General features: G+C 42.2%; 1 protein-coding gene across 1 annotated transcript; it reads left to right on the top strand.

The window, feature by feature from the left end:
- The first annotated feature begins 1,675 nt into the window (after positions 1-1,675).
- Positions 1,676-19,121, top strand: LOC129173154 (collagen alpha-1(IX) chain). Its single transcript, XM_054763782.1, has 38 exons — positions 1,676-1,935; positions 2,006-2,082; positions 3,840-3,911; positions 4,095-4,224; positions 8,313-8,709; positions 8,774-8,854; positions 10,187-10,204; positions 10,414-10,503; positions 10,593-10,628; positions 12,148-12,219; positions 12,304-12,348; positions 12,425-12,460; positions 12,545-12,568; positions 12,645-12,698; positions 12,972-13,043; positions 13,487-13,525; positions 13,636-13,692; positions 13,767-13,820; positions 13,892-13,945; positions 14,023-14,076; positions 14,146-14,199; positions 14,286-14,339; positions 14,422-14,475; positions 14,556-14,609; positions 14,710-14,763; positions 15,022-15,066; positions 15,479-15,532; positions 15,604-15,657; positions 16,305-16,358; positions 16,442-16,513; positions 16,595-16,630; positions 16,707-16,751; positions 16,830-16,862; positions 16,996-17,142; positions 17,235-17,289; positions 17,370-17,564; positions 17,643-17,729; positions 18,595-19,121. Exons 2-38 carry the CDS (start codon positions 2,031-2,033, stop codon positions 18,798-18,800), a joined length of 2,790 nt encoding a protein of 929 aa, XP_054619757.1. The 5' UTR covers positions 1,676-1,935; positions 2,006-2,030; the 3' UTR covers positions 18,801-19,121.
- The last annotated feature ends 212 nt before the right edge of the window (positions 19,122-19,333 follow it).

Below are 19,333 nucleotides of genomic sequence, written 5' to 3'. Positions count from 1 at the left end.
AACTAGTTAGCCTCCAATTTATTTACTCTATTCTAAACTTCAGAAACGGTTTTAAACAAAGTAGGAAGAGGGACAACGAAAGAAAACAAAAACTTACCACTTCCACACAGGATGGGAGGAGAACTTCTTTTCCCTCTATCATGTTGGACATGCCATGCCTGCCAAGGCGATCTAATGCCGTGTCTCAATGGAACATTACTGACACTTAGTGGCCAGAATACTTGTCTTTCAATATTTTTTGACTAATAATACGCCATAGTCAACCCCCCCCAAACAGCCATCATTTATTTGTTAATAAACTTTTGAAAAACCGCGATAGAGCTCAGCACTTTTCAAGATACCCAATGACGCTCACATTTATATTTTATTCTGAATATCACTGGAGCTACCTAACCATTTTTTCGGTTTGAAACCTCACAGTTAAATCCATTTGTCACCATAATTAGACTATTGAACATGAATAAGTCCAGTTGTCTTTTGTTCACACATTTTCATCCCCGGATATTACAAATGTTCATTCACTGTCATGTGATAATAATGTGAGATAAATGCTCGTTATAGCTCACTCTTATTAACACCTCAACATGGCATGTATTTATGCAATAGCTATTTAAAAAGCTGCATCTATGAAGACATGACAGCTGGCTTGTACCTGAGAGATGGATTGCTGTAGAAAAAAAAGAAGTCAGCGAGACCCTGAGGGGACCTCTGAAGATGTCTTTTCAGGGTGTGACGTTGGAGGCCGACATCTGCCCTTGCTGCTGACAAAGCCATCAGTCACCTCTTTGACACTTCACTCACTCAAGAAGCTAACGTGCATCTGCAAAGGAGTTTACACAGACAGAAGTTACGCCCTTGCAGTCACCTCCAGTGCAGCCATTTCTCAGATGGATGAGACACATCCTTTCATAAAGTATCCTGTCTCTGTCTCAGGACGGAGAAGTGTCCCTGTCTTACCCCAAATAGTAGAGTCCCATCCATGAACCAGGAAGTAGCCTGCTAGCTAATAAACTTACATGAACGAACACATCCAAATATGACACTTTTTACTAATATTACAGTGTTGTATCCTCTATTTTAGCCATTTAAGTCATAAATAAATGGTTCAACCTGTCCTGGGATGAAAATTATATGTTACTCCAGGAACCCGGAAGTAGCCTGCTAGCTAACAAACTTATATAAACGAGCACATTCAAATATGACACTTTTTACTAATATTACATAATTGTATTACAGTATTGCATCCTCTATGGTAGCCATTTAAGTCATAATAAACAGTTCGGCCTGTCCTGGAATCACTGCTAGCTAGCAAATAAATTGAGCAAAACTCCATTATAGAAAATGGTACAGTCTGAAAGTCATTCGTCATGAACCAGGAAGTACTCTGCTAGCTAACATACAGAAAAACAGCACAAACTCAATCATTCTTTTCACCTTTGAAAGATAAATATTTATATTTTGTGTTTATGCTGTGCAAGTCAAAATGGAAAGTTCCCCTAACCCTAGAATCAAAGGTGGTATGGTCCTAAGTCTGCACTGTTAACCAGGAAGTAGCCTGCTAGCTAACAGACAGACTGGCAAACAAGCACAAATAGGATTTTTTTTCAATATTGTTTCGTCTTTTTCACTGTGTTTATATTTATTTTTTGCCGCTCCTCTCACCCCAGAATTAAAAGTGGTCCGGTCCTCTTGTCCTCTGAACCAGGAAGTAGCCTGTGAGCTCACAAATGGGCAAACAAACAAGAGCTACTTTAGATAGTTGTCAAACTTTTTGTTGTTATTTACACTATTATTAAACCACATATTCATTGGTATTTTTATTATCGTGGTTGTAGGTTGCAGTGTCCCTCTTTTGTTTGTTGTTTAAACAAGGTAACAAATCCTACGTACGCATATATCATTGGGCAGGTGTACCTAATGAAGTGTCTGGTGAGGGTATGTCATGTATGTGATGTTTTAGTGTTTTAAAGACAATCACGCTGATGTTTTCCGTCTTCATTCACAGAAAGCAACCGTGTGTTGTGACATACATGCTTGTCTGCTTGGCGCTCGTGTCTTTCCTGTTTGCTCCAGCACTTGGACGTGAGTCATCCACCGCACTCTGCAAAGCACATTATTATTACATGTGCAAGTGTATCTAATGAAGTGAGGGCTTAAATTCACCATCCTGTGCCACTGTCTTTACCATAAACCGCCAAGCAAAGGCCCAAAATAGCAGAAATGCTTTGCTGGTGTGTGTCGTGCATGGGATTAAATCAGATTAAACGTCCCGTCTGACAATCTCAACAAGCCCCATTGTCTGCGCTTGTTTAGGGAAGCTGTAAATCTAATATGAGGCGGCAGATAAAGTAAGAGTGCAGCTTTAAATTGGAGCGCACGCGGGGACGCCATGTGACATCTTCATTGTGGTCACCCTCGTGCTCGTTACACTAATGACTGGCTTTGCTGGTGTAAAACAGCGGCAGACTGTAACATTTTAACAACTTGAGTGTGCAGTCTGATCAGTGTTTAGTGGGGAAAAAATGTGATTATAAATACCGTCTCGCCACTTGATCTCATTTCTCAGCATTTATGTGGGATCTGTGAACTGCCTCCAGATGTGTCGCCTCCACGCCACTCTCAGTCAATGAGCTGACTCAGTCGCCACAGAGACAGGCCTCTTTTGGTGACTGTGGGACAATAAAGACACACATAATTATTATTATATCCGGGATATATTGGGTTTACGGTATCTACTATGTCAAAGCGTTGCAGGTGGGCTGAAAGTGTAATTTACCAACTTGTCCACCAGGTAGAACAGCTATGCGCACATGAGGAAAATTCAGAAGATATCCTGTGAGATGCATTATGGTCGTCTACAATCACACATTTCTAGTTATTTGTGTAATAGCTGACTTTTTCCCCCTCAACCTGCAAAGCATCTTAACAACATCTCGCATTAGCATTAGCCGCTATTTGTATGTTTTTTTACATTCCCACTACCCCACAGACGTATGAATGAATGAGTTGTGCGCCGGAATGCAGTGTTTTCCACAACGTCGGTAAATGATGCTTTCAAAACGACGTTATAATGGCCAAATCATGCAGTCTGTGGGCCAAATACTATCAAAGGTAATTGTTAAGTCTTACCTGTGAAATGTTGCTCCCTGGAATTTGGTTCTTCTCTGCTCCAACTCTTGCCACATCTAATATGGTGGAGACGTTTACGTGCGGCTCGGCGCTCGATGCGGTGTCTCTGTATACACAGTATGTCTATGAGCTACCCCACCCACCATTAGCAGTGCTTTGACAACCCACCACGTCCTGCCACCCCGAGCGTGGTTAAGCAAAGCATCGGCTCAAGCATGTGCTGCGTGTTGACTGTTATGGTGACAGCAGTGCTGCTTGTGGTGCTTAAAGGGCTATATCAGTTTTCATTACATGGAAAAAACCCATACCGATATTAAATTTTTACCCCTATATATTCTATATATTACATGTAATCAGTAAATATTATCTTTCTTCTTTGATTTTTGCTGGTTTGTTCACCAGGGGCCAGCCAGGTCCCTCAGGTTTAATCTCGAACAGGCGTTCAGCAGACAATTACAATAACAGTTTGTTAATTTACCATAATATTAATTAATTGCAATATTAGTAATAAAATACTTTTTTAGAGTGTGTTAAAACAATAAAGCACTAAAATGAAGACAAGGGAAGGGCTGGGTAACACGTTGATGAGTTTGTGATGCGATTCTCTGTAATACATCAAATGTATGTGTTATTATGAAATCAGCACTACAAATGGGCTGCAATAATAACCTTGTAAAATCAAAAACTGCACTTTTCTTGTGTCCTGCCAGAACTGGACTTTAACCGACTGGATGGCGACACCGTCTGCCCACCCATGAGAGGCGGACAAGATGATCTTCCAGGTGGAAAACTCAATTTTTGTACATCAATTAGCCGTGGATTATGCATAGACGTTACAAGTTTTAGAGGAGAAGATCAACTACCCAAAAAAAGGACTTGACTAGTGTTTTGCATTTTGTGGTAACACCAGCTTCTACATATACTGTACTGTCCTCCCGGTACTCATCCTCGAATGACTCCCGTAGGTTTTGATTTGATCACCCAGTTCCAGCTGGACGTCATTCCCCTTAAAGGCGTGAGGAAGGTGGACGGCTCCACTCCCCTCCAGGTGGCCTACCGCCTTGACCGGGAGGCCAACTTCCAAATCCCGACCATGTAAGTGCAAACACAGTGGAGAAAGGCTTACAAAGAGCAGATAAAGACACAGGAGAATGTCGTATGTTGTGTGCAGGTGTTGCGTTATTACAGGTCCGCCACAGATGTTACTGCACATGGGCCAGCGCCACATAATAATTGGTAGCAAAAAACTTGTCTGGACGTATTTGGCATCCACAGAGGGATGTTCTGTGCTGCATTTAAGTACTTGAAGAAAACAAGAAGCGCTGTTTCAGGGATTATGCAGCTAAAAACATGACATTTTGCAAAGAAAATGCTGTAGTTTGTGATCATTTCAAAGCAGTACTGGTAGTCGCTTTCAAAGTTGGACGCCTACCTTCCCTGTGAAGCAGGGGGATTTGTTTTTTTAAACCTTTATTTAACCAGATAAGTCCCATTGAGATCAGGATCTCATTTGCAAGGGCGACCTGGCTAAGAGGTCAGCAGCACACACCATAAAAATACCAAAATCGAAAGATTTTAAGGCAATAAATTACAAACAATAAATAAGGTAAAAACTGAGCAATTTTCACACTTACAAGGACAGTAGCAATTAAAAACACAAATCTCGCTACCTAGTGTGTAAAATAGAACGGAAAGCTTTGACTGTGATCACTTCTGACATTTTCAGTTCAGTTTATATTGTGTTCCAAGCGGTGGGGGCAGCAGAGCAAAAAGCCCTTTTCCCAAATTCATTTCTAACTCTGGGCACCTTTAGATGGTGAACTGTGGGAGACCATAAGGAATAGGTGCTCCTTGATTTGTAAAGCAGACAGCAAAGGTAGGATGGAACTAATCCAAGAAGAGACTCATAAATCATCATCATCCAATATGTATACCTCCAGGAGCTCAAGGAGGGCCACTCTGCTTTGGCATAGAGCTCACGGTGTGAGTGAGGGGACCACAACTGGTAAGAAAGCGAACGAAAAAATGTGAAAACTAGGGGTGTCGTGAGACGAGACATTAATTGCAATTCACTAATTTAATTTCTACTACGTTAAACTCTTCTGCTCTCTGTGTGTCTGCTAGCAGCCCCGCCTCCGCCCACCGAGACTAAGAGAGAGTATGACTGACGAAAGGGCTCACTCCGTTCATGCCGGTGTGTTCTATGGAACAAACGCGCCAAGGTGCTGAAGCCAATGCACAGAGTGAAACCTCTTTCTGCCTGTGTGGAGGCGGAAGACGAGCAAAACAGACACGCACGCACATGGCAATGTATAAAATTATCCAGTTCATTTTCATTTATTGTGTGATGAATTTAGTTTTTATTGTCCCAGGCATAGTACCCACGAGAAATCTTGTCACGTTTTAATCTCGCGAGATCTTGTGACACCCCTAGTTAACACCTGCTAAGATGACTTCTTCCATCAATCTAAAGTGCGAGAGGAGAGAGCAGAAAACTAGCTTCTTACTCCTACTGTTGCAGTTTTGTAGTGAGATGTTTGGGTGATTGGAAAAAAGTACAACGATTTAAGAGGGGACAGACAGACGCATAAGAGACAATAAGACAAAAAAGGATAACAAACTCAAAAATAACATTCAGTGGTACATTATATGAACAAATTAGGCATATTTTTGTTATTACGTATGTTAGTAGTAGGAAGAAAAGCTTTTTTTTTTTAAGGCGCCTTAAGAAAGTGTCAGTTTTCTAATAATTACGTCGTTCACGTTTACGCTACGTAGGTTTTTGTACAAATTCCTACTAAATTCCTGGAGACCAACCTCAGCTTTTTCTTGGTAATGATTTATCCTCTGCTGCATGTGCTCCTTCAAAGCCGTGAAACAAAAGTGAAATGAATAGCGAGTGCTGACAACATCAGCGGCTTCCTGTAAAAATTTCACAAGTTCGTAATTAAAGGTTGTGGATTTGGCAGTGTGTCCACATCAGCTCGTTTGTGCCTAACGGCTAAAAAAAAAATCAGCCTAGTGCTCAGACTCATTAGAGAAACTGGATTGAAAAAAAAAAAAAAAGTGACATTTTGTGAGCTGGCTTGTTCTGACCAGAATTTAGTAGGATTTTGTACAAAACATGCAATGTAATTCGGAGAAACTGACCAAATTTAGGGTTGGAATGAACATGATAATTTTTAGTTTATCAGTCTTCAAGAAATGAAATAATATCCCCAAACCAAATCCTTACCATTTCTAGAAATATGGTATTTTATGCGTAAGTGTAACGTTTGAAACAGTAAGTCTGCCATGTTTGTCAAATTATGGTAACATGAAACTTGCTTTCAAGACATCCCCCGTGACTTCCAATTGACTTTTAATACATGGGGGTTAGAGTTAGGCTGAGAGTTGGGGCGTTAGGGTTATACATCTTTGAAATACATCTTTCTGTATTGAAAAGAGCAAACTGTCAAGTAATTCTGTTGGTGTCACCTTCATCATAGAAGCGGTGTGTGCTTTCATATTGCGGGAATATCCATGCATATTAGCCCTGCAGGCTTTTTACTGTAATACATTATTTCATAAATCATCTAAATGAAAGACTTTGTTCAGGTAACGGCACTTTCCATAATGAAAGCTTGTGCAGCATCGGCGCTGATCCTCCTGCAAGGCCAGCCTGATCAGAAGCTGTTATGTAATGCCCTGGATGCACCGTCACACTGAATGCTAATACGTGTTTACTGCCTCGACACGTCCAGGGGCTGCCACTTTTAAGTCGCCAAGGTTCTCCTTCTGCCTCGTCCCCTTTTCATTATGCAGGGCAAAGGCAGCACATGCTTGAAACTTTCAAACCCTCGGGCAAAGCTCGAAAGGGCTCCCTTTGTTTTATTGGGATACAGGAAACTCTTTTTTTATTGCCTCACCTTTGTTGTTTACAAGACGGTAAAAAAACTGGAAAAAAACGGGCCACAGCGCCCATCTATGAATTCACCGCCTACCGTGAATCCGGCTCGTTAAAAACCTCACAGAGTAGCTGCTGGCGTCATTGTGAAAGATTGAATTACACAAAGAGAGAGGCAACATCTTTCCTATGACCTGAATAATTCTATAATGCCATGCAACTAAATCTATATTAGCTTACAAATCCTATTTGGACACAGGCATAATACCATAAGGCACACCAGAGCAATTGAAGGAGCTCAAATACAAAGGCTGCATGCAAGAAACTTTCTTTGGTCAGCAGGATTACGCACAAGCTACACAACTGATTTCAATGAAACTTTGTGGACAGGTGGCATCAAATTAGGCCTAACACTGTGAGGTATACACCTGAACAAACGAATGACCTCAAATACAAGCACAGGGGTCGGCAACCTTTAGCATCAAAACCAAAAAACCTATTTGACCACTAAATTGAACGTAAACGCTACATACACTGTTGTTTCCTTAAGCTCATTGTCACATTGCTTTCTGTCTTCCTGTTCCCCCTGCTACAATGACGAGCCACACCTGTTGCCACCTGGCACTCAGTCATGTTTCCCCACCGATTTGGGATCAGCATTTGCAATAAAAGTGTTGTAACACATCGATTAGTTCCACTTCCTGTACCACACTCCATGTCGCTTTAGTTGCCATTCACTTGCAACAAAGGAAGCTAACAAGACAAATAGCTGGCCAGCATCATGGTCTCTCACCGAGTTGACTCACCCCTAGCAATTCGGCGGAGAATTGCATGGCACACGCTCAACTACGACGCAGAACTTTGAAAGGCATGTGACGGCGTAGTGACTACACGGAATCATAAACCAGCTGGAGCTGCAGACTCCTCATTTAGCAGGATCACACAAAAGCACACAACTGATTTCCATGAAACCTTGTGGATAGGTGCCACATATGCATAGCAAGAATGGATCAAATTAGGCCAGCATGAGGCACACCTGAACAATCGATTGAGCTGATTTCAATGCAACTTTGTGGAGAAACACATGCATAGAAAGAAACTATCAAATGTTGGTGCACATTGGAATCAAAATGTAGATGGAGGAATTTATTTTCGAAGGAACCTGTCCTAGAAAGTTTAATTGAGACGTGGAAAAGTGCCGTCATACAATGTTCCTTAATAAATTTACTTTTGTACCGATAACAATGTTTTGGAATGTTCAATATCGCATCAGCTTGAGCTAATTCCACTATCCTAGGCTGAACTTTCCCCGTGGTTTCCCTGACGAGTACTCCTTCATGGTGACCTTCCGCATGATCAAGAACACGGTGAACAAAGTGTGGAACGTCTGGCAAATCGTGGACGAGGACGGCCGCAAACAAGCCGGCATGAGGCTAAACGGCGACCAGCAGGCCTTGGAGTACTTCCTGACGGGCCCCGATGGCAGCCTGCAGACCGTCACCTTCCCCGGCCTGTCTGTGCTCTTCAACACCAAGTGGCACAAGGTGATGATCGGCGTGGAGCGCGACATGGTGACACTCTATGTGGACTGCCAGCCTGTGGACCAGAGGCCAATCAAGGGCAAAGGTCCCATTAACACAGAAGGGGACACCCTGATTGGAAGGCTGGATGCTGATCCCGATGCGTCCGTAGTGGTGAGCAGTGCATACAAATTGTCTGACTGGTGGGGAATCTGTGGATAACCTTGTGTTTTCGCAGTTTGAGCTGCAGTGGATGCTGATTCACTGCGACCCAAAGAGAGCCCAGAGAGAGAGCTGCAACGAGCTGCCTGCCACTGAGGTACAGGGCATGTGACTCAGATGTGCTCAGCATCTGATGCGGTTTGTGGTTTTAGTCGAGCCAAGTGGGCCCACTGCATGCTGGGTGGAAACAAAGCAGTAGATTTTGAGATGGATGAGTTGGACAAGTGTAACCGACACTCTGATCACCAAGATCTTCATCGGTTGGCAAAGTCGGTCTGCGTGATGTTGGCAATTCCTGATAGCTGTAGTTACTATCAGGGATGAATGGTTGCCGAATACGAGCACGAAACGAGTACATCTCGTCATTATACGTGATCGTGATGAAATGTCGTGATGTAAAATATTACACCACTCTCAATACGTTGCAGTTCAAATACGTGCGTTTCAATCTTAAACTTGTTTCGTAACGTACGCGGTGCATTCCAAAAGACAGCTGTACACGGCTTGTGCGTCAGTCACTTATAATTTGGCTGGTGATATAGAGTCAGTTGGAAAACGTTGCTTGTAGTACTAAACGCAGTACTTTTGACTAAAATTACAGTGGACACAACTGACAGATACAGATCGCTTACACACATACACAGTACACATAGAGCTAGACAATAAACAATAAATATAGCAACTTCTGATCAATCCATGTCAATTTTGTAACCACACCAACTTCCGGTTTATGTCCCGCCCACTCCGAGTACAGATATGGATGCGGATAATTTAGATGGTTGAACAGATACAGATACAGATAGTGGTGTACTGGCTCATCCCTAGTAGTTTGTATAGCACAAGTCCAACCCACAGAACGATGACGTACATTTACAAGAATTTAGTAAGATTTTGTACAAAAAATGCAATGTAAAATTGGCCTTTTGTTCAATGCCTTACATTTCTATAAGGATTCCTTTGGGAAAAAAAACCCAAACACCATTTTTACAGCAAACTATAACGTTTTCAACAGCATGTCTGCCATGTTTGAGAAACGTCATGCTGTGAATGAAATATACTGTAAATTCTCATGGGAGCATGCATGTTAGCGCGTGGGGGAGCAATACATCATGCTTTGGTCAACATTTTGGGCACATTTAGCAAGATAAGCTGAAACTGTACTGCAAAGAGTTCCGATAGCATTAACTGGTGAGCATATCCTTTTGCAATTGCCCTGTGCGCTGCAGGCTACCATGTTCACAGCTGGAGTTGTCTGTTAACATGTGGGGGAGGCGTGTTGTACTATGGGCTGTGTATTGAAATGACAGCATGAAGAGAACTCACTGCCATGATTCTTAGCAGGTGCGCTTGTGCTGGCACTTATGGTGATGTCGGGGTTACTACTTTCACTAACGCTGCAATTTTGTTCTTATTTCTCTGATTCCTTCAGATGTATGCCAATGCTGAGGTATTTATCTCTTTACCTACTCTACTTTTTTTTTTTTTGCTAATAATCCGCCTGAATTGCTTGATTGGCTCATTTGCTTTGTTCTATATCTAATTCAGCTTTGGTGGCTTTGGTTCAACCATTTATAGACTATATTATATTACATCTAAATATTAGATGTACGTAACCACGTGCGGTTTCCACTACTGACTGTCCATTTCCTGTCCTAGCCTGACAAATCAGTTCAAGGCCCCCCTGGAGCCCCCGGCCCTGAGGGTCCTCGTGGCGCCGCAGGGGAAAACGGCAGAGATGGACGAGATGTAAGCATTCACTTCTGAAAGCCACCATGTTTCTGTCTTATATTTAAAGGCTTTACTGTTTTGATTGACTGTTTTATCTTCTCTCACAGGGTCTTCCGGGGGCTTCTGGCAGCCCAGGTGCTCCTGTAAGTATGAATTAAATACAAGTAAGTGCTCCTACAAAAATAGGAGCGTTCTTCCACCTCTCAGCTGTAAACCTTTCATCCATTCGATGTGGGATAACGTGTAGTGATGGCCTCTGAACAAGATATAATACTTCTCTTTGAAACACACCAGAATGGATGCTCAAGCCGTTTTGGAAACTGCAGCTCTGATTCAAGAAAAGTGATCTTAGAATGCCTGAATACCTGACGATCAATGCACTTTAGTGTATACGTCCTTTCTATATTTGCAACATACTGTAGAACAGAGTTATTCAACTGGCATCCTGTGGGCACAAACACCAAAGCACAGTCTTACAGAGGATCTTTGACTAGTGTTTTTGCAGTAGGTCCTTAAAAATAGTAGAGCGATCCTGTCATATAGCATAACATAGGCAGTTGTCAACACAACCAAAATTGAACCTGAAACTAACCATTGCGTTTTCACATGTACCTATTATTATTTTTCACTGAACAGGAAGTCACTTTGTGCATGTTTTAATGCTGCTTAGCGGTAATGAGGGAGTTAAAAGGGCCCTATCCTACATTTGCATCTTTCTACACTTATGTATACAGCACATTTAAAGTGTTGTACTCTTGTTCTACATATTGTGAAAGTGCCCTATCATAATGTTGACGTGTTTTTACGTTATCCATGGTTAAATTTTATGCTACTCCTAAATCTCGTGAATGGTCGGGTACGAGAACTGTACGAGATTTCCATGAAAGCTTTTGAATTTCTCAGGTCACAACTTTCCCAGCGCTAATCCACAACCGGTACTCGGTAGCATTTGAGGCTTTTTCTTCAAAATGGCGCCCAGAAAGTGTTTTTTCGGATATAGGAATTGTGTATCTAAACTGGAGTAAGCCAGAAATTGGAAGACTTTTTTTGTGGGAAGCTGAAGACCTCACGGTCACTGCCTGCTCTGCTCTCGCTACTTCACGGACGGCTGTTTCATAAACAAAGCACAGTTTGATGCAGGATTCTCCAACGTTTATCCAGTTAAATCCAATATCCAATTGTTTACTTTTTGCTGGTAACCATTAGCACGTAATCAGTAATTCTGAGCGGTGGAGGGGGATGGAGAGCTGGAGCTGCCCCTCAACTGCTGACCAATTGCAACAGAGTAGGCGTGGTCTGGGAGGAGGCTGTGGAATCCGAGCATGTCGGTCAAAAGGAGAAGAATGCAGATTTTCCCCTGTATATTAACTATTCGGTGATGTAAACATTTGGAGATATAGCTGAGCCTTGCACTGACATTATAAACAAAATAAGAGTAGTAGTGAAAAAAGAAGTCCGGGCCCCTGGTCCTTAGCTTTCTGAAAATGTGGCCCCCGGCACAACTTAGTCGAATACCTCGGCAGCAGACAAGTACTAACTGAAGCAGACGCTGTAGTCTCTATAGTCTCGTCTCTTTCGTCTTAAACAAGCACAGAAAAAATGATTTATGTTCACTGTGGCTACCTTTGCTAGGAAGATAAAGCTGTTGTGTCTGCTTGTCAGGGCAGCAAAGGCGAGCAGGGGGAAATTGGACTTCCTGGACAGCGAGGTCTACCAGGACTACCAGGATCTGATGTAAGCAACACCCTTTATTGCTATCTGCTCTGTGTGATAATCTAATATGCTGCTGCCAACTCCATCCGTGTTTGTGGTCTGCAGGGTTCTCCTGGCCCAATGGGTCCAAGAGGGGCAGTGGGTGAACGAGTAAGGCCATTTAAACCTATTTAGAATCTTCCAAGTTGTTGTTGTTGACGCTAACCTGTCTGTATGAATCTTTTAGGGACTTCCTGGCTTTCCCGGGCCTGCAGGTCCTCCAGTGAGTGGACACCTTTCTTTTACAGTTGCCCAATAAGCCTCTAAGTCAAGTAATTAAAATGTCCTTAATATTGTGTCTTCACAGGGCCCAGCAAGTGAAGGACCTGCTGTACGTGTCCACCACTGCACCGTCGGAGCTTCTCGATATAATCTCCTGTTGCTGATAGTGCATCTGTTTCTGACAGGGACCACCAGGGAAGCCAGGAATCCCCGGAGATGAAGGAAATATCGGACCTGAGGTCAGATTTTAAATTAAAAACGCCAGGGTGAGGGGATAAAATGGCCATCTTAGATGAGAATGAAGGCTATGACATATTGGAAAGTAGATACTGTGATACCTGAGATGGTACATATCATGGTATCTATCTATTGTACGTTGTTTTTCTTCCAATATATCGATTATCACACAATCGCTGTAACAGTATTGCCGAAACGATGTATCTTGTATTTCTCTGCAACTCTCACCCAGTATCAAAGGTTTTGTTGACATACTGTATGTCTTGCACTTGTAGGGCCAACCTGGACCCAGAGGGGATAATGGAAAACCAGGACCTCCAGGGCCTCCCGGTCCACCGGGTCCAGTGGTAAGAAGAGCCAGATCAGTCCTTTTGAGTCCTTTTGAGGGTGTTCAGCTGTTGATGGGCCAGCAAGTACCAGATTCACCCAAATATAAGTTTCGTTACCTAGAAAAAAGTCTGAAAAAGGGAGTCAGAGCCTTTCTTCCTGTCACTCACACACACCTGGCGAGATGTAGCAAGAGAGGAAGTGTTAAAACAATGGTGATCAATGAAGTAGAGTCATCAAACATCTACTACCAGTTGTCTTATATTTGGGTATACAGTACAATAATTGGCTTAATAGTGGAATAACTGTTTTATTGAAGTGTCTAACCTGGGTTGGTGATGCGTCCGCCTTTTCTTTGCTGTACCATTGTGGGAATCCCTCTCCCTGGTGTCGGATCTGTGTAGGAAAAAACATCTAACGCTCCTTTGGATGTTTTGGATATGACTTATGGCTGTGTTTGTAGGGGCCGCCTGGTGCCGCTGGTGAGGGAAGTGGGGAAGCTGTGAGTGTTTTTCTGCCCTGGTTCCCTGCATGTGTGGCTATGAGATCACTTGTGGCTGGGATTCTGTCATTTTATTTAATTATGTATGTATATTTAATAAATGCTTCTAGTGTCCTGCAGCCTGCCCTGCGGGACCTCAAGGACTGGCTGGACTACCAGGCATGAAGGTGAGCTATTGTACTGCTAACTGATCAATGAAATGATCTGATCCCTGTACTAATTATGGGATTTCTACCCTCAGGGACACAAAGGTTTGGCAGGTGAAAATGGAAAAGATGGCATACCTGGAGAAAAGGTAACAATGAAGTTTTACCAAATGTGACATGCTTGATTGGGATCATGTGACTTGTTTAATTGTTTCCGCAGGGGGAGACAGGACCTCAAGGTCCTCAGGGTCTGCCAGGACGCATGGGAGACGACGTAGGGACATTTTCCTAACCTCACTGTTTCCTATACACATACACACATACAGTATACTTATGTGATATGTCTGTCAGGGTCAAAGAGGGCCTGTTGGATTTCCTGGTGCAACAGGAGAGAAAGGAGACATCGTAAGTTCTAATTAAGTCTGCTTACATTTAGAAAGTTAAAGCTGAAGATTTTTTCTCTATGTGTCCTAGGGTCCTCCTGGGTTTAATGGTGTCCCAGGACCCACAGGCCCACCTGGATCTCCAGTAAGAATCTTCTCATGATCAGCTTGGGTGTTTAGTCCAAAAAAACAACGTCTGGAAGTGACTTATGAGTGAGTTTATCCCATCAGGGTGTGGAGGGAGTGCGTGGACGTCAAGGCTTGGAGGGACCAAAGGGTGACGAAGTGAGTGTTCCCATTGAACGCCATTTTTAAAATGTTATTTCCCAACTGAAGTATGATGTATTGACTCAATAATGGTCACTAGGGAGCTATTGGACCTCAAGGAGAGCAGGGTCCTAAAGGAGAAAAGGGAGACATTGTAAGTATTGGATGGATTGGACTCTTCTGCTGCTGCATTTGTACCAAAACATGTTTGACATGTTTGGTTTGTCATGACAGGGAGAAGCAGGCAAAAATGGCGTGGATGGCATTCCCGGAGCGGATGGTGCTAAGGTTTTGTCATCTTTATAATATGAACAAAAAGGTTGCTATAGTGACTTTTGAGCCTACGGTAACCCTGGCAATGTTTATTTTGTCTTAAACTACTCAACAGGGAGAGCCTGGTACATCAGGAGCAGTCGGTATCAGGGGGATTGTGGGTATTCCGGTAAGTCAGGTTCATATTCATGGCAAGAAAATGCAACTTTTACTCGATTTATACCAGAAAACAGCAATGAATTAGAGCAGATTTGGTCAAGCTTAGTAAAAGGCATATTATATTGCCAAAATATTGACTTATTCTATGCATAAATGAAAGATAGAGAAAACATAAGACATACATGTATATTACACAATGTAATCAGAAAACCTTGAAAATCCTTGAATTCAAGTATTTTTATAATATTTTAATGCTTATTCTTCAAAGGGGCTTCCTGGCAAGCAGGGTGTAGTCGGACCTCCTGGTGAAAAGGTATCATTTTAACTAAAAATATGTCCTTTCTAATGCTGTATGTTAGGAAAATATGGTTTGTTATAGCACACAATGTTTTCCATTAAGACATTTGATTTGACTAATATTAGTTATAATTATGCACTAACGTATACATATACGTACTGCATGTATTCCTGCTAAGATACACAATGGCGCACTGACTGTACTTGCTACAAGTATGATCATCTGCTTGAGGCGAGAGGTTCTCTTGTCTCAAAGCAAGTCCTCCACATGCTTATCATCTCAATCAAATAGACTTGAGTGTCTAAGCATGTGGAGGACTTTTTTTTGTCGACAAGAAGCCTCTTGTCTTTTATGGAGCTAGCAGCAGATTTTCCTTGGAAGCTGTATGACCCACATAATCATGTAAAGGCATCCACCTTACATCTAGGGTGACACTGGTGCTGAGGGAGCCATCGGGCCAGTCGGCCTTCCGGGCAAAACTGTAAGATTCCCCAATTTGGGCACTTAATGTTTATCAATGTATGCCTATGCTATAAGTCTGTTTTTATACAGGGGGAGGCTGGTACACCTGGTGAAGATGGGAAACCAGGAGATAAAGGGGCAATGGTAAGTACCAATGGATTACCTTACTGACCCAAATATAAGACAGGATTTTTCCCGATAGAAAAAAGTGTGAAAAAAACAAACCATCTTATATTCAGGGTGTAGACATTTATACAGGAAGTCCTCGCTCTACGTACGAGGTCTGTTCAGTCACTCACTGTACACAGAACACATGAACGACAAATAAAATATAGAAATAAAAAGATGCAATACAAGAATGAAATGAAACAGTGATTAAAAAAAGAGAGAATTCTTTACTCATACTTGTGGTTGTCTTGCATGCTGAAGGGGTTGTTGCAAGGGAGGGAGAGACAGGCTTATTGGGAGGAAGAAGTCTCAATTAAAGCTGCAAGCGGCGTTGAACGGGCCCTCACACCCCCACACAACTCAGGGTTCATGTAAGTCATAGGGTGTGCGCATTCCATTTCCTGTTGCCACTGGGTGGCACTGAGACACATTCAGGAAGTGGCCTATGTATAGCTTCAAGGTGTTTTCATTTAGTCTTTTTTGTCTTTTTTTTTTTTTGCAAAATGAGTTTTGAAAAGGAGGGGTCTTATTATATTCAGTAGCTGTAGCAGTCTTATGTGTGTGTCATAAACATAAATTTTTTAAATTTTCTTTTATTGATCCATAATCTGATCGTTTTTTAGGGTGAAACTGGGAAACAAGGGCCAGTAGGGCCCGCAGGTCCTCCGGGAATCGAGGTGAGATATTTCTATCTGGAGAGCTACAATTGGTTAAAAAAAAAAAAAAGCTGCAAAATGATGTGAATTGACTGTTGTGACAGGGTGAAAAAGGAGAAAAAGGCGACACTGGTGCCAAAGGAATGAAGGGCCACACTGGACACAAAGGTGATGAGGTTAGTTGTGTTTGTTCATCCTAAACACCACCCTGCTAACATGCAGTTGAGATGTTAAAGCTAAAATGTGCTTCTTTCCAGGGACCGATGGGACCAGTGGGACCCAAGGGAAGCTTGGTAAGTCTCCTGCGCTCAGGATGTGTTGTTATTGAATAGTTAGATGAGAATACTTACATTGTTCCTTGATGAGTAGGGAGATACAGGTGCTGCTGGAGATCCCGGAGTCAAGGGAGACCAGGTATGCTGAAATTATGTTCGCTTCAATAACACTGAAACAATCTTTTTTGTAAGTCTGTCCTCTCCTTTTGTCTTTTAGGGCCCACCTGGTATTCCTGGAAATAAAGGAGAGGTAAATAGGTTGATGCTTAGCATAGAACGGCACATTAAAACAATTTATGGGACTATCGTACACAAGTTTATAGATGCAGTATATATACAGTACATGGACGTACAGTGGCATGGATTTAATTTATCATACTCAGCCTGGAGCCAAGGGTCTCAGAGGAGCTACCGGAGCAGAAGGCAGACCAGGTCAACCGGGTCATGAAGGTCTGGCTGGTCCGATGGGAGCAAGAGGGCTGGAGGGGGAACCAGGATTACCAGGAGCACCAGGACCCAGAGGTCTGCCGGTAAGTGTTCACTCCAACACCTCCACCAAAATATGCTTCACTTTACATTTGACATGAGGTTAAAATGTTAAAACACCATCATATTCACACAGGGCCCTAAAGTTAGTGATGAGAAGCTTCGGGAAATGTGTTCAGCTGTTGTTGAAGGTACGGTTTGTACATTCAAACCTTGATAAGTCACTGTGATTGCTGGATTTGAGCAAAAACTTTGTTTCACCCTCATGTAGAACAACTAGCAGAATTCATGAAGGATTTCCTCAAGAGGCCAGCTGCCCTCGGTGCCCCTGGTATCCCAGGACCGGCAGGACCACCAGGCCCTGCTGGAGCCGAAGGAGCGGCGGGACCTCCAGGAGCTCCGGGGGCGATGGGTCCCAAAGGTCATCCAGGGTTCTTTGGTCTTCCAGGCGCACCAGGAAAGAAAGGTCCATATTAAATCTCTCCGCTGTTAAAAGTGTAAATATTAGTAGAGTAGCTTAATTATGCCTGGGTCCTCTCTGCAGGTGATACTGGAGACAAGGGAGATAAAGGAGATAAGGGAGAGGTTGGCGTTGGCATTAAAGGAAGTGCGGGTCCACCAGGTGCACCAGGTAAGATTTACAAAGCAAAGTATAAAGGGGTTTTCTTCAAAAATCACAATTTGACCACACTGGGAACTATATTTGGTAACATAAGGGAGTGTTCAAAATGGACCCCATCATGCCTCACGATGACAAAAATATTACTAACTATGACAAATGTACCATTTACTTCTAATATAATGAGCATTGGAGTGATGTTGAACATTATAACAGTGACTCCCAGCATAGAACCTCTTAAGAAAACACCACTTTACATTTACATTCAAAATGAGCAAAATCTAAATAAATAAATGTAAAAAATATTAATAATATGTTTATGATTAAAGTAAATTATTAGACAATTTTAGTAAATAATCCCATTAAATGGCCAAATTCAGTTTTCACACCCCCTGAAATTTCATCCCACTGCTGGCTGGGTAGCTACGTATGTATTAAAAGTATACATTATAAAAATGTAACACAAATGACCAAATTCCAAAATAAAATCGGATAAAAATACAATAAATAAAGTACAAATAATACAACATTACAAATGTTCCCAGCCTTTTCTTTGCCACGTCCCCCTAGAATTCCCTGAGAAAGTAACCTAATGTTACAAAATGAGCAAAATAAGTGATAAATAATAATGGCATTTAAAAATGAGTATGCTTTCATAAAGCATTTTGAAAAAAATGTTTGCACTTTTTTTCCATACTTAAAAATCTGAAAAGCCCTACTAGTTGGGAAACCATGGATTAGAATAAAATATAATAATAATGTGAAAAATAATAATGCAAAAATGTAAAAACAAAAATTGTACAAATAAAATACAAATTTTAAATGTGAAGACTTACTTATGACAATGGTTAACCATTTATGTCATTCCTACCTTAAGGCGTCCCAGGTGCTCCCGGTGTGGGAAAGGACGGCAAAGATGGAGAGCGTGGCGAACAGGGAACTCCCGGCGTCCCCGGAGCGGCCGGTCCAAGGGGTCCTTCTGGTCCGCCAGGCCTTTGTGACCCATCCACTTGTATAAACCGAAACCCACCACCTCTCTTTATGTACGGCGGGAAGAAGTCTGCTGTTTACAAACACAAGTGAGACACGGGAGGGCCACAAGTCCAGTTTTGGAAAGGAGTTCTCCGTCTGAAGTGGATCTAAACGACACAAGAGAGACACAACTGTAGAAATTGTATAGACATTTTGTGATGTATACTAAAGAGACAGCTGCTACTGCCTTGCAGCACCATGACTGAGCTGCATACCCCAAAACAAATACAAATTGTAAAAGTATGAATTCATAATTCTTAATAAGCTCACACGATACACTAACTGAGCCAGTTAGGAGGAGAAGACAAAACTTCACAAATACAACCTGAAGTGTGCTTTTGTTCAAATGTAGGATGGCAGCAATGTTTTTCTTCAAACAACGCAATAAAGCCATGTTCTTTTTGAAAGTGTCGCATACCTCGTGATCCAAATGAAGAGCCTTTTTTCTAGGAAAAAGAGTCAAACATACACCTAGAAAGGTTAGCCAGGCTATAATTGGCTGTTGCATGGATACAAAGAAAAGTCAATATTGTCCCCGAACACATCAAATATGGCCAGTACTGTAGTACGCATGTGTTTACACA

Source organism: Dunckerocampus dactyliophorus, chromosome 20, assembly GCF_027744805.1.
Source record: "Dunckerocampus dactyliophorus isolate RoL2022-P2 chromosome 20, RoL_Ddac_1.1, whole genome shotgun sequence".
Lineage (NCBI taxonomy): Eukaryota > Metazoa > Chordata > Actinopteri > Syngnathiformes > Syngnathidae > Dunckerocampus > Dunckerocampus dactyliophorus.
Note: the sequence above shows the minus strand (reverse complement) of the source record. Positions and strands in the feature narration are given on the sequence as shown.